Here is a 15,166-nt window from a genome sequence, read left to right on the forward strand (position 1 = left end):
CTTTCTCCCTTTGAAATGTGATGGGTGTTAGGATATTTCGACACATAGGAAATAGTTAAGTATAACTTGGTCTAGTGTAGAGTTAGGTAAAGTGTGTTTCCTTACTATGTACTTTTGTTACTTACAATCTGACGGTCATGATATGTTCCTAGACATGAAGTAATCTAACGGTTCATTCTCTCCTCGGTATTACTGACACTTAATCCATGGCTTAACACCTGATTAGTCCATGATCTCTATTTAAAGAGCATGGAGGGTCATTTCTAGGGTGACCGTTCATGAGAGAAGCTTATGTAAATTTTCTTTCTTTTATTAATAAATTGCCTAAAGTGGCCGCGTTGGCTCAGGCCATGGACTGTTTCCCTCTTTGAGGGTTTTAACCACGTCAAGAATACTGGTGTATTGATCTGTGATCTGTTTGTGAGCAGTGTCCTTTGGTTTTTTGACTGAGGAAATTACCCTGTAAATTCCTACATGGTATCAGAGCTATTTGAGGGCCGCATCTATTGGCGATCCAAATCAGAAGCTGGTACAACTGCATCCGATTGTCGTTTCCTATATCTACTATTTCTAACTGCTTTCAGGCTGAGAGGACTGCTCTATTGTGATAGGAGCATTTGTTACAGTGAGGAACCCCTTTCGTTTCACGCAAAAATGTTTCCGGTAGCCCTAGCTACGTCATTTTTAAGATTTGGAGGTATACAATGTTTATTTGCAGTTTAGTTATTTTCTCTCTGTTTATTTCGGTTTATTTATCTCTCTGTTTTTTATTACCGGATCTATACCTTTCATTTCTGCGTATGCTCTTTGCCCCGAGACTCTGTGCGATCTGGGAAAATCAGAAACAGAAAGGAAGGATTTTTCTCATGCGTATGCTCTTTTCGGTTGTGCCTTAGAGTGATCTCGAAAAATCAGAAACATTGAGGAAAATATTTAGTTTCCGACAAAAGCTAACTTCAAGCCATAAGGTTTGGTTTTTTTTGTATGTCCATATTGGGTTGTGCGGTTTTTGTTTTTGTAGGCAAAAAGAGTTTTTTCAAGTAAGCACGCACCCCAAAGCTTCAGTGACAAAAAAAAAAACCCGTCCTCTTTTATAAAAATTACTAACCTTTTAAACTAGTTCACTTGGTCCAAAGTTACTTTATGAGAATAGAGGTCTTGAGTTCAAATCTTTCTTTTTGTTGAGTTACTCTTTCAAAAAACACATGTAGCTTATGTTTTAAAGTTACTTTATGTAAAAGTGTTCTCACCCATTATAAAAAGTGAGTCACTTATAATTCCAAATCCTCTTTATCTTTTACTTAAGTTACAATTTAGTGGGTAGCTCATAAAGTACCATTGTAAAAGTGACTTTCACTTATTTATAAAAGTAGGTCACATAATTTTTTTTAAAAGTGAGCTAATTAGATTAAGTTTGGAAAGGGAGAGGATTTTTTTTTTAAATATAACATTATCATTCATTTCCGCACATTCACGCACTTCATCGGCATCTTCAACGACTTTTCCTCAAAAATCCATAGCTTCTTCATCCGGAAGCCGTTTTTTTTAATCGGCCTAATATTTCGAGATCTTTCCATTGGAACACTTAGTTTTAGCATCTACAGCTTCAGTTTCTGTTAAAATGGAAAGTTCATGCCAGGTTATTCTTGACAACACCAACTACTTCCAATGGTGATCCTACATTGAGGATTTACTTAGAAGTAAAGGTCTTTACAGAATAGCCTCATGCCAAGAAACTAAAGCTAAAGATGAAGATAAGGCAGCCAAATGAGAAAATAGGCAAGATCAAGCACGTGGGTTGAAAGGGATGTCTATTTCTCCAGACCTTAGATTCCATATCGCAGAACTTGATACCCGTAATGAAGGAATGAAACAACTCACTAAAGTTTTTGGAATTAAAAATGAAATCAGATCCCATCAACTCGAAAATGAGTTGCTTACGTTGGACCCCAATAATTTTTCTTCCATTGAAGATTTTTTGTCCAAGTTCAAGACCCTTAGACTTCTCTTGGAAGGTGTTAAGGTTAAGAAATAAGATGGTAGCCTTATCTATTCCATTCTTACTAAGTTGGGACCATCCTACTCTGTGTTTGTTTCCACCTTCCATTCTACTAGAGAAGCCTTTATTTCTCAAGGACAAGACTGCAAATCCCCCTCTTTTGATGCCTTTTGTGATTCTTTAATAAGAGAACAAGAAAAAATCTTACATCTTGGTCTTCTTAATCTTGGAAACTCTTCTAAGAAAGCATTAGCTACCCAACAACAACCAAATTCAAAGAATCCTAAGAAGCAGTATCCTAAAAAGAATGGTCCTAAACCATACAAGGGTCCTAAGCAATTTCAGTCTCAAAATGAAAAATCAATTCAACAAAATGATAAGGAAAATAAAAACAAAGGGAAGAAGACTAATAGACATTGCAACTTTTGTAATGGAGATGGCCACTTAGAATCCAAATGCTTTAAGAAGATGGAAGCCTTGGAAGCAGCAATGAAGAAGCATAACATCCATTTGGATCATTCTTCAACTTCAACTTCATCTTCAGGAATAACACTTTTTGCATGTGGTTGTCAAGCATCTCGGTCTGGTTATGCACTTAATGTATCTTATTCTTCTCATTCTCATGAGTGGCTCATTGATTCTGGATCTTCTTATCACATGGCCAAAAACAAAGCCATGTTTTCTTCTTTAAATGATTGTAACACCAAAAATATATATGTTGGTGATGATAGATCTCTTAGTGTTGTAGGGACTAGAACTATTCATCTAGACAATGGTCAATTTAATGATGTATTATGTGCTCCAACCTTATCCTGCAACCTTCTATCTGTATATCAGATAACTCATTTAGGTGAAGGTAAAATCGTTGAATTTTCACCTCACGATGTTGTAATTAAGGACCTAAGAGATCCTAGATATATTTTAGCTACTAGCATTGCTGATGATTCTACAAGGTTGTATAAGTTTAACAACTTTGGGTCATCAACACTTCCCTCGGTATTTGTTGCTCATAATGATGAAGTGAGCAAACTTTGGCATGAGTGATTTGGTCACTTAAACTATCGCTCCCTTCAAAATCTATGTAAAGAAAATATGGTGACAGGTCTTCCTATGGTATCTTGCAGAGATGGTGTTTGTTCCGGATGTGTACTTGGAAAACATCATCGAGATAATTTTGGAAAACGTGCCTCTTGGCATGCCTCAGCCCCTTTACAGCTTGTGTATAGTGATTTATGTGGTCCACTTCTAGTTGTTTCATTCTCTGGCTATAAGTATTTCTTAACTTTCATTGATGATTTCTCCAGATGCACTTGGGTATACTTCTTAAAACTCAAGAGTGAAGTATTTAACATGTTCTTGGCCTTTAAGGCCTTTGTTGAGAAACAATCTGGACATCAAATTCTTAAGCTAAGATCTGATAATGGTGGAGAATATGTTAACAACAAATTCATCAACTTTTTCACTGAGCATGGAATTAAAATGCAACACATTGTTCCATATACTCCACAACAAAATGGTATAGCTGAAAGGAAGAATCGCACCTTAAAGGAAATGGCTAATTGTATGCATCAATCTAAAGAACTTGGTCCTAATTTTTGGGTAGAAGCAATTAACTGTGAAAATTACATAGTAAATCGCACTCCTACTAAGGTTTTAAAGAATATCACTCGAGAAGAAGCATGGAGCTCAATTAAACCATATGTAAGTCACTTTTGTGTTTTTGGAAGTGAAACATGGGTCCATATTCCAGATGAGAAACATAAAGCTTTAGAACCTAAGAGTGAAAAATGTATTTTTGTTGGATATTCTAAATATGTCAAAGGATATAGAATTATTCCACTTAAGTCCAAAATGTTATCATTAGAAGAGATGTAAAGTTTGTTGAAAACAAATCGGCTTACGAGCCTAGTTCGGTGGATGTGCCACCTCTCTCTATCCCTTCGACTTATGAAAGCATTTCTTCTTTAGATGATGACAACAAGGATGAAAATCCTCCCCCACCTTCTCAGGATCCTCCTTTAGCTCCTCAGCTTCCAAAATAGGTCCGTGCTACTCGGGATGAAGCAGGTGCTCTTGCAGGTGATCCTACAGATCAACGGCGTACACGTTCTCAGTTCGATAGAGCCTCTTATTTACTGGCTCAAGCTTTAGTGAATCATGATCCTGCCACCTTTGCAGAAACTTTAGGCCATCCAAATTGGGACACAACTATGAATGAAGAATATCATTCATTATTGGCAAATGATACATGGGATCTTGTTCCTCTTCTAAAGGGAAGAAAACTTGTTAGATGTAAATGGGTTTACAAAACCAAGTTTTGACCAGACGGAAAAGTTGATAAACATAAAGCTCGTCTTGTTGCTAAGTGATTTTCACAAGTTGAAGGCATTAACTATACTGAAACCTTCTCCCCTGTTGCCAAAATGAACTCTATTCGCCTTGTTCTTTCCCTTGCTACCTCTTTCAAATGGGAAGTCCATCAGATGGATGTTAAATCTGCCGTCTTGCATGGGGACTTGCATGAACAAATCTATATGGAACAACCTCTTGGCTTTATACAAATAGAATCTAACCTTGTATGTCGGCTTAAGAAATCCATTTATGGTCTCAAGCAAGCCCCTCAGGCTTGGTATGCCAAATTGGATAGCTTTCTTTTAGATACTGGCTTTTCTAGGTGTCATTCTGACAATACTGTCTACACCAAGAAAGTGGGTAAGTCTCTTATCATTCTTGTTCTTTATGTTGATGATATTATCCTTACTGGTAATGATCCCAAACTTATAAACCATGTGAAGTCTAGTCTTAAAAAGTAGTTTGAAATGACAGACTTAGGACACTTGCATTATTTTCTTGGTCTTCAAGTATTGCAATCCAAGGAAGGTATTTCCCTTTCCCAGTCCAAGTATGCATGTGATCTTCTACTCCACTTTCACATGGAAGATGATAAGCCAACCCCTTCTCCCTTTCAGTCTGGAGCCAAACTTTCAGTCATTTGTACTTCCCTTGAAGTTGATGCTACCTTATACTGCCAACTTGTAGGAAAAATTTTGTATCTGACCCATTCTCCTCCTGACCTTTCTTTTGTTGTTGGCCTTATTGCTTGATTTATGCAAAACCCACATGAAAGTCATTGGAAAGAAGCTAAAATAATACTTCGTTATGTTCAAGTTACAACTGAGTTTGGGATTCATTACAGTGCAGAAGCATCTCCTCTATTGGTTGGTTTCATTGATTCTGATTGGGCTGGTGACCTTGATGATCAAAAGTCTACTGTAGGTTATGTCTACACTCTTGGTTCTAGACCTATTACATGGGATTGCAAGAAACAAAGTGCCATTTCTATTTCTTCAGCAGAAGCAGAGTATCGTGGCGCCGTAGAAGCTAGTAAGGAAGCCTTGTGGCTTCGTTAGATCCTGTCAGAGTTTGGCTTTCAGCAGCAACATCCGACTACACTTTGGTGTGATAATCAAAGTGCCATTCAACTATGCAAAGATCCAGTCCAACATCATCGCAACAAACACATTGAAATACACATGCACTTCATCATAAAGCTCATTCATGACCATGTTCTTGAAGTGCAATATTGTTCAACCGATGATCAAGTTGCATACATCTTTACAAAGGCTCTCACAGAGGTGAAGTTTACTAAACTTCGATTTATGGTTGGAGTTCAGGAAGTTGTCACCAAGGGGGGATAGACTCTAATGGCTCCTTCCTTCTCCTATTGTGTCATATTTGTACATCCTTCAATCCTATCCCAAGTTGTTCTTAAGGGGGGATGTTAGGATATTCCGAAACATAGGAAATAGTTAAGTATAACTGGGTCTAGTGTAGAGTTAGGTAAAGTGTGTTTCTTTACTATGTACTTTTGTAACTTACAATTCGACGGTCATGATATGTTCCTAGACATGAAGTGATCTGACGGTTGATTCTCTCCTCGGTATTACCAACACTTGATCCATGGCTTAACACCCAATCGGTCCATGATCTCTATTTAAAGAGCATGGAGGGTCATTTTCAGGGTGACCATTCATGAGAGAAGCTTATGTAAATTTTCTTTCCTTTATTAATAAATTGCCTAAAGTGGTCGTGTTGGCTCAAGCCATGGACTGTTTCCCTCTTTGAGGGTTTTAACCATGTCAAGAATACTGGTGTATTGATTTGTGATATGTTTGTGAGTGATGTCCTTTGGTGTTTTGACTGAGGAACTTACCCTGTAAATTCCTACAATGGGATAGATGTGAAATTATGACTGTTTGAATCATGGTTAACTTGTAAAAGGAAGTATTCAAATCCCAAATATAGGGACCTTAAAATTTTATGTGTTTCTACAGTAGCATGATATGATTGTTTCCAGATCTACTATATCTATGAGACTTAGCTGGAATTAACACATTTCAAATCTAAGCTAAAAATTGGACACTAGTATGCACACTTTCTCTCTATGCCTTGTTAATGGTCTCTGTTTCTTTGCTTGGGAAAAAAGTGTGTGGTAATGACTTTTACTATTGCTATTGGTATCAAACACCATTACTAGTGGTAATGGAATGCGATCCATTTCACTCATGCCTCTTGTAAAGTAGAACCCTAGCCACTAATCTAAAACATAACTTCTGATGCATGATTAACTAGGAAAAAAATCATTGGCACATTCCGTCATCCCAATCTATTTGGCTGCTCACTTATCCTTGGTCCTACATTGATAGGAAGTTTGTCAACATTTTGTTACATAGTGCCTTCCAAATAGCCACTTGTTTTGGATGGAACCTTATCTCTAGGGAAAGAAGCAGACCAGATGACTCCCTAGACAGAGGAGGGATGGGGGCTATTTATATGTTTGGTCTTATAGGGTTTAAACTATTTGTAAATGCTTTCTTGTTGTTTTCTTTATATAATTTTCATTTTTCAGTGCAACATCTACAGTAAGGTGTGCACATCTAAGAGGATCTATTGCATAATTGCTTTTCCCCTTGGGATATTGGCAAGAAGCATGCTAGAAGCCAAATGGATCAGAATCAGAAACCTCAGATTTGAAAAACTTGGTAAGGAGTTAGCAACCATTCTTATAATAGTTCAAATTTGCTGCCTTTTGCCCCTCATCACTTGGTTGATCTTTAGGACCCTTTTTTCGAAATGGTATGAAAGTTAATGATGAGATTCAACATTTTAATAAATTCAAAATTTCACCTGTCCAACACTAATCATGCCATCTTTGTTGCCAATGTTTTTTTTAAGATATTTTCAATTGGTCAAGCTAAGAAAGATAGTGAAGCAAAAGTGAGATTTTTCATTATAAAAAAGCTCAGGCTTTAGAGTAGGGATATCTTGGGTGGATGCTTCTATGGGGTCTGCTTGGGCCTGAGCCTGTGAGGATAGGTTCTTAGGAAAGTGTTACTGTCTTATCTACAGTTAAAGAGTTTATTTTATCAATAATTTTTTTGAAGATTTCTGTAATCTTGTTCACTGCCACGCTTCCCAGGTTCTATAATTTCTTTTACAATGCTTGTTATGATAATTTTAAGTTAACGTAAAACCAGACTAGTGCTCTAAATTTGTGTTTTGCATAGTAAAAATTATTGTTGTTGTAGCTCAATCTACAACTGCTATCATAATGTTGTTATTTCAAGAACAAATTTTTATGTACTAGAGATCAACATGTTGTTATAGAGATATTAGTTTGTTGTAGATTGACTTAGCTGGTTTGGGCTTGGCTTTTACAGCGATAGTAATTGGCATGGTAGTGCCGTCTTTGAGTCCATAACAGTTGGACTCATAACGCACGATAACTCATCCATACCATATCTATGAAGTGGACTTCATAGACATATCAAGCACAAATTATCTCCTTTGATGATAGGCATGCTAGAGATGATGCTGACATGCAACAACCCATATCACTAAACTAGAGAGATTTCATGTGTTGTCCCACCTCAATTTCCCAATACAAGTAGGCATGGACCACAATATGGGATTGTAAATATTTGCATTGCATCAACACCTTGACAAATGGCTTAACACTAAACTTAGACATGTCTTAACCGAATAAAGTGTTTTCATAGGGTTTATTCTAGCATTGCCACAATATTAAATACAACCATGCATTAGGTGGTAACATCCCACTAAGCATTTAGATAACTTTTCTATTAATGCTATTTAATATTTACTATAAGAATACACCTGCAACGTTAGCATCTAGTGAGGACCAATATGGACAAATGGAGAATGAAATAGAGCCGTAAACTAATTTCTGGAGACACCAAAATTGGAAGTACTCAGTGCTTTAACAACCTACAGCTTGCTATAGCTTCTTTTAGTTAAAGAGGGTTTCTTCTTTTATATATTTCGTAAAGTTTCCAAATTTACTTTTTCTGTGTCATTGGTAAGTATTGAACCCTTTAACAACCTACAACTAGCTATAGCTTCTTTCAGTTAAAAAGTGTTTCTTCTTTTATATATTTCTAATGTGTCTACTTTTACTTTTTCTGTGTCATTGGAAAAATTATTTTTTCCCTATTAAGGAGATATAACAATGTATTCTTTCAAAGAATAAAAAAAACATATGTTGATCTTTAAAGTAGAAATCAAATATACATAGCTTGTGTTTGTTCAAAACTCTCAAACGACAAAAATAGTTCTATAATTTACATATCTCCATAATACTATGTATTATCCACCATTAACAACATCTTCCAGCTAGGTCTAAAGACTGTCACTATAAAAACATATAATAGAATCTGAAGAAACTGAAAATAATCCAGCTACATCCAATGCAACTCTCCATTCAAATCTGTTTTTTAGGAACATATAGAGAGAGAGATATGCATGCCCCTCCACTTCTTTGATTTTCATCTTGCCTTCCTGCATCTTTAATGCTTTCATTGATAACATGTCTGCGTTACCTATATATGTGTTAGAATGACATAAATTCAAATTGTGATCTTCCCTTTTTGATTTGTTTTGTAGTGTACCTAGGAGGATAATATGGGGTACCTAGTGGAGGTACCTAAGGGGAATAATAAAAGATGTTTAGGTGCTTAGCAGTTTGTATCAAAGCACTTTTTTGGTCCACAAATGGGGCATAATTTTTTTCTATTTTATAGGTTTTCAGAGGAACAAAAGAAAAGAGGGTTGCGACACTTCGATCAATTTCTGTAGCTTTGCTGTAAAATTTGACAAAAACAATTGATATCTGAGTTCCTCTCAGAAAAACTTCTGATTTCAAAAGAAAAGAATCATCTCAATTGGAGTTCGGGAGGTCAAGATATCACTGATATGAAATCAGATATTTCAGGGTTTTTTCATGACAACTGTATAGACCGTGGAGCTGATATCTTGTGATAGGTTTCTCAGATTGCCATCATATCAACAACATTGGATATAGGATTTTCATAGGTTTTATTTGGTATATTATATGTTGTGCTTTCGATCAATATCCTCTATGTTATAGCCATGAAAATTTTTATTCTCAAGACCTAATGGACCTAAAAAATGCCAATGCTAATGTTGATGAAAGAAATCGACCATATTTTATTGGATTTAGATGATGATTGTGATGACTGATATATGGACATTTGTCATTTTTGGGATGATAATTATTTTCACCTGCCATTTGATGACTCTACTCCACCTTATGAAGAGAACATCTGTTGAATTTTCTTAAGCCCGATAAACAGACAAAACATTTCTTAGTAAATTCCTTTCGGTAAACTAAATTAAACTGCAGATTATTAGGCGATTGGAGATACTGCGTTGGAGGATGGTCGAGAATGAGGGTTAGGGTTTGAAGTTGAGCAGCCGCGAGCAGACTAGAATCGAAGACCAGGTGCAAGGGAGGCCTACTACTCTAGTGCTTGATCAAAATCCCAGATTGCAGATACGGGAAAAGGATAGGAGGTAGAAAACTGAGGGATCTGACGGTGAAATGGTAGCCGAAGCGGGGAGGGGAGAGATCCCCTCCTATAGAAACATAACAGTAGGAGAGTCAAGCAGAAATGGAGCACAAAGCGGAATGGGGAAAAACACCAGAGATACTCCGGTCATGGGAGCCCGATGGCAAGCTGGATTAAGCGGCAGGTGTCTCCCAAGGGCATCGAAGAAACCCAGGTTTGTAATCCCGAACAATAAACTTGAAGAATACAGAAGTTATATGAGAGATCATGCTTTAATCTGTAAGTTCGTAGGTTTTTGGCCGTCTGAGAAGGATCTGTCCAAATGGATACAACAGAGATGGAAACCTAAGGGGCATATAGATTTAAAATTGGGGGCAAAGGGTTTTTTCACAGTTATATTGTCCAGTCTGGAAGATAAGGAAAGAATTTTTGAGGGAGGACCCTACTTTATGAATAATGTCGGTTTATTCATGCGGCACTGGCAGGACTGCTATAACCCAGACAAGGAGAAAATGTTAGCAGCACCTATCTGGATCAGACTATTCGGACTACCAATGGAGTTTTGGGACCCAGAGATCCTAGAAGGAATAGGTAATACAATAGGGACATTTGTTAAAGTAGCCGAGACCGCCAAAAGAGGGAGATACACATCTTATGCCAGGATATGTGTATACATGAATATAACAGAACCGCTTCTGGAGTTTATCGAGTTAGAATATCATGATGAGGTTTGGCAGCAACCAGTGGATTATGAACACATCCCATTTCGCTGTAGAAGATGCCATGAATACGGCCACCTCTTCAAACAATGCCCTTTAAATACTGCAGAGGGATCAACCGAAAAGAAAGAAGAAGAGAAGGAGGCAACAGAGGTAAACAAAGAGACTGAAGAGGGATTTAAAGAAGTGCCCATCAAAAGGAAATCTCTAAAAGGATCGCTCCCTCTGCAACCACCTGTTAAAATAATTCCATTGGAAAATCTAAACGAGTTTAAGGCCCTTCAGGAAGAGGAAATGGAGATGGAAAAGGAAGATAGTGATGAAGAACCTATGGAACTATCAAAAGAAACAAAAGAACAGGATACAATTCAAATAAATATGGAACAAGGAGGGGTAGAAGCGAACATGGACTTGCTAAAAGATCAAACTCAAATGGAGGTAGATCCACAAAAAGATAGAGGAAGCGAAGAGGAACGAGTAATGAGGAGACTGTTACAGGAATGGAGGTATCTAGATGAGAGATTTATACCTGAAGAACAAAAGCAATTATATAAAGAGATGTTCCAAAAATACAAGGAAAAGGTAGGAGTAATTATGCCAAGTCAACCAGAACAACTAGGAACGCAAGGGACATAGAGTATTGGAATGGGCAGTACTGGCAAAGGAGGAAGGAAACGTGGTAGACGTCCAATGAGTGAGACTATCCAAGTGGTAGGGGAGATGTTGGTGAATTCAGGAAGAGTTATACCTCTCTCAGAGGTATTTCAACAATCACCCAAATTATTAAAATGATAATCGCAAGCTGGAATATCAAAGGTCTCAATAGTAGGGGAAAACAGAGATATTTGAGAGACAGGTTGAAAAAATATAAACCTAGTATAATGATAATTCAAGAAACCAAGATTAGCACTCAGAAAATGGAAGAAATAATGAGAAGATTTAATACTCACTATGAGATAATGGGGCAGGATGCGGCAGGCAGTGTAGGAGGTCTAGCAGTTCTGTGGAACCCAGAGGAAGTCCAATTTGGAAACTGGGTCAGCTTCCCTCGAATTATTTCAGGAACCTTTAGAATGATAGGTTCATTGGAATGGATAATCCTCACAGGGGTATATGGCCCACACCTATCAGGCGAGCGCAGAAGCTTTCTTCAAAATATGAGAACAATCCGAAGGCTGTTCCCGGATATGCCATGGATTGCAGGAGGGGACTTTAACATGATTACAACCCTAACGAAAAAACGAGGAGGATTGAGAAGAGCAGACCAAGACATGGAAGCTTCTGGTGACATGATAACGGAGCAAAGATTGGTTGATGTTCCCACAATAAACGGGATCCACACATGGAACAACAGAAGAGGGGGAAAAAATCAAATTGCATCGAGATTGGACAGATTTTTAATATCTGAACAAATCATAAATAGAGATATATTCATAGAATCAATGATCCTTCCAGCAATGGGCTTAGACCACTGGCCAATCAAGCTAGAAATTGACATTAAAATGAACCCAAAAAAACGCCCTTTTAGGTTTGAAGCTTTCTGGCTTAGGAATCAGTAGTTCATGCCAAAGGTGGAGGAGTGGTGGACCCAGAGCCAACAAAGAGGACGAAGTAAGATGCAGACTTTCTAACTAAAACTAAAAGAACTCAGAGAAAAAATTAAAAAATGGAACAAAGATGAATTTGGGAATATATTCAAGGAGCAGCAACGATTAGAACAAAAAATGAGAACACTGCAACAAGAAATTATAACAGAGGGCAGAAACGAGGAAAGAACCAGAGAAGAGGGCACAGTGATAAGCCAAATTGAAGAACGAAGAAAACAGGAAGAGATATTATGGAAGCAAAAGTCTCGAATAAACTGGCTCTGTGAAGGAGAAAGGAATACGAAGTTCTTCCACCAAGCCATGATCCAGCACTGACAAAGTAATAGAATATTTTCTATCAAAAACGAGGAAGGGCAACGCATAACCCAGCATGAAGAAATGGAACAGGCTTTAGTTGGGCACTTTAAGGACATCCTTACAGAACCTCAAGTGAATAGAGAAGAGGCTATAGGAAGGATAAGCAATGAAATCCCAAGAATGATCACTAGAGACCAGAATTTAGCTCTTATGAGGGCAGCAACCCTGGAGGAAGTGGAGGAAATAGTGAAAGGGATGAAAAGAAATAAAGCCCCAGGACCAGACGGATTTACAGTGGAATTTTACCAAGCAGGCTGGCACTTCCTAGGGCAAGACATCCTGGAGGTGGTAGAGGAATCGCGCAGACACCAGAAGGTATGGCCTGGCCTAAACTCAACCCTTTTATCTCTTATTCCTAAATCTACTCATTCAGAAACTGCTCAAGGTTTTCGACCCATTGCTCTTTGTAATGTAATATATAAGATTATTGCCACTCTGATGACGAAGAGATTGAAACCAATCCTATCTAGTATTATCTCCCCGAAACAGACTGGGTTTGTGGAAGGGAGACAAATTCTAGATGGCTTGGTGGTATCTCAGGAAGTGGTACATTCTTTGAAACGAAAAAAGGAAATGGGAATGATGATAAAATTAGATCTTTCAAAGGTGTATGACCATCTAAATTGGGATTACCTTAAAACAATTTTGATGGAATTCGGCTTTTGCAATAGATGGGTAAACTGGATCTATGATATGATTTCCACTCCCAATTTCTCCATTCTCTTGAATGGATCACCAACCTCGACTTTCAATGCCACATGAGGATTGCGACAGGGGGATCCCTTATCCCCATTATTGTTCATCATAGCAGTGGAAGGACTCGGACGATACTTCAAAAAAGAACTGAGGGAGAGAAAAATCAAAGGATTGAGGCCATGGGGAAGCAACTTACCAATTACTCATCAACAATTCATTGATGACATTATGCTTTTTTGTGTTGTCTCACTAAGAGAAGTAAAAAGGGTTAAAAGGATTCTTGATCTCTTTATGGAAGCATCAGGCACAAAATTAACAAGGATAAATCGTGCACATTCCTCTTCAATACGTCGGATGCAGTCAAAGCCCACCTGACCAGAATTCTAGGTTTCTGCTCTGGAGAATTACCTACAAAATACTTGGGAAATCAATTAGCTTTAAATCCTTTGAAGATAGAAAACTGGCAGCAAATCATTGAGAAACTCAAGAATAGACTGGCTAATTGGTCTTTCCGATCTTTGAATATAGTGGGAAGATTAGTGCTTCTTAAATCGATTCTTCAAGCAATTCCTATCTACCCTCTCTCCACAATGGCGGTCCCTAAAGGAATATGCACAAGAATGACAGATATATTCAGAAAATTCATTTGGGGAGGACCAAAGCAACAAAAGAAATGGGCTTTAATATCATGGAAGGGTCTAATAAAAAATAAAGAAGAAGGAGGACTGGGTCTTAGAGACCCGTATACTTTGAACCAGGTTCTAGGAGCGAAGCTGTGGTGGAGATGGATGAGGGGTGGAGAGGATCTATGGAAAAAGATATGGACCCAAAAATACAATATGCCCACAACTACTGAAGGCATTCTTAGACTGGAGGAAGTTCCAAGAGGATCCACTATATGGGACCTGGCGAGTCAAAACAGAGATATTATATGCAAACATGCATTATGGGAAATAAGGAATGGAAATGCAGCTAAATTTTGGGAGGAAGCCTGGCAGCAAAGAGAAAGAATGATAGAGGTGCAAGGCCTGCAAAATACATATCAGAAGGCTATAGCTAAGGGGCTTAATTATGTTAGTGAATATTGGAAGGAAGAAAGGCAGGATGAGACCTGGAGAACCTGGAAGAAACTGGAAGAATGGGATATGCACATTAACCCTGAATAAAAAGATCTATTTGTAAAGGAAATGGAATCTAGAAGAATTAAAATCAGAACAGGTCCGGATATACTATGATGGGGTAGATCCACAAAGGGAACTTTTACGATCAGAGAAGTCTATCATCTAACCACCCAACAGGAGCAAGAGGAAAATACACTCATGTGGAAACAAATATGGCAGAATAATTGGTGGCCGAAGATAACTTTGTTCATATGGTTAGTAGGAAAAGGACGAATTTTGACTTGGGATCAGATACAGAAACGAGGTTTCTATGGACCCCCTAGATGTAGCCTCTGCAAACAAGATAAAGAAACGCAAGAACACCTTTTGAACTCATGTCCTGTTGCCCAGCAGCAATTGGAGGAAATCAGGAAACTCTTTGGGAGGACAAACAGGGATCCTCATGACATTAAACAAACCATTTACCAATGGGGGAGAGGTCAATTCTTAAGTCCGGTGGTTAAGAGAGCCTGGAGTCTAGCGATGGGGTTTAACATATGGCTAATATGGAAAGAAAGAAACCAAAGAATATTTCAGGACAAAGCCAACCCTCCAGAGATGATTTGGAAGCGAACCCAAAAACTTATAAGGGAAACATCCTAGTAGAAGCCTGGGTGCAAGAAGATTGGAAAACAACTCCAGAAGAAGGACGGATCCTAACAAGTCTAAACCTGGAACAAGGCATGGTTTATCCTCAAAAGCAAAAAAACCAGAGCACTCATAATCAGAGCTCAACCAA

At 37.9% G+C, this 15,166-nt stretch overlaps 1 protein-coding gene across 1 annotated transcript; it reads left to right on the forward strand.

Annotated features, from left to right (window-relative positions):
• The first annotated feature begins 11,566 nt into the window (after positions 1-11,566).
• Positions 11,567-12,166, forward strand: LOC149240311 (uncharacterized). The gene has a single exon (XM_089370132.1). It carries the CDS (start codon positions 11,567-11,569, stop codon positions 12,164-12,166), a length of 600 nt encoding a protein of 199 aa, XP_089226258.1.
• Positions 12,167-15,166: the final 3,000 nt, after the last annotated feature.

This window comes from Pinus tabuliformis, chromosome 8 (genome assembly GCF_031772625.1).
Source record: "Pinus tabuliformis cultivar Carrire ecotype Pingquan chromosome 8, CPIR1, whole genome shotgun sequence".
NCBI classification, from domain to species: domain Eukaryota; kingdom Viridiplantae; phylum Streptophyta; class Pinopsida; order Pinales; family Pinaceae; genus Pinus; species Pinus tabuliformis.

Excerpts from the sequence above, each read along its gene's own strand:
- LOC149240311 (XM_089370132.1), top strand. The coding sequence starts at position 11,567 with ATGGGGCAGGATGCGGCAGGCAGTGTAGGAGGTCTAGCAGTTCTGTGG.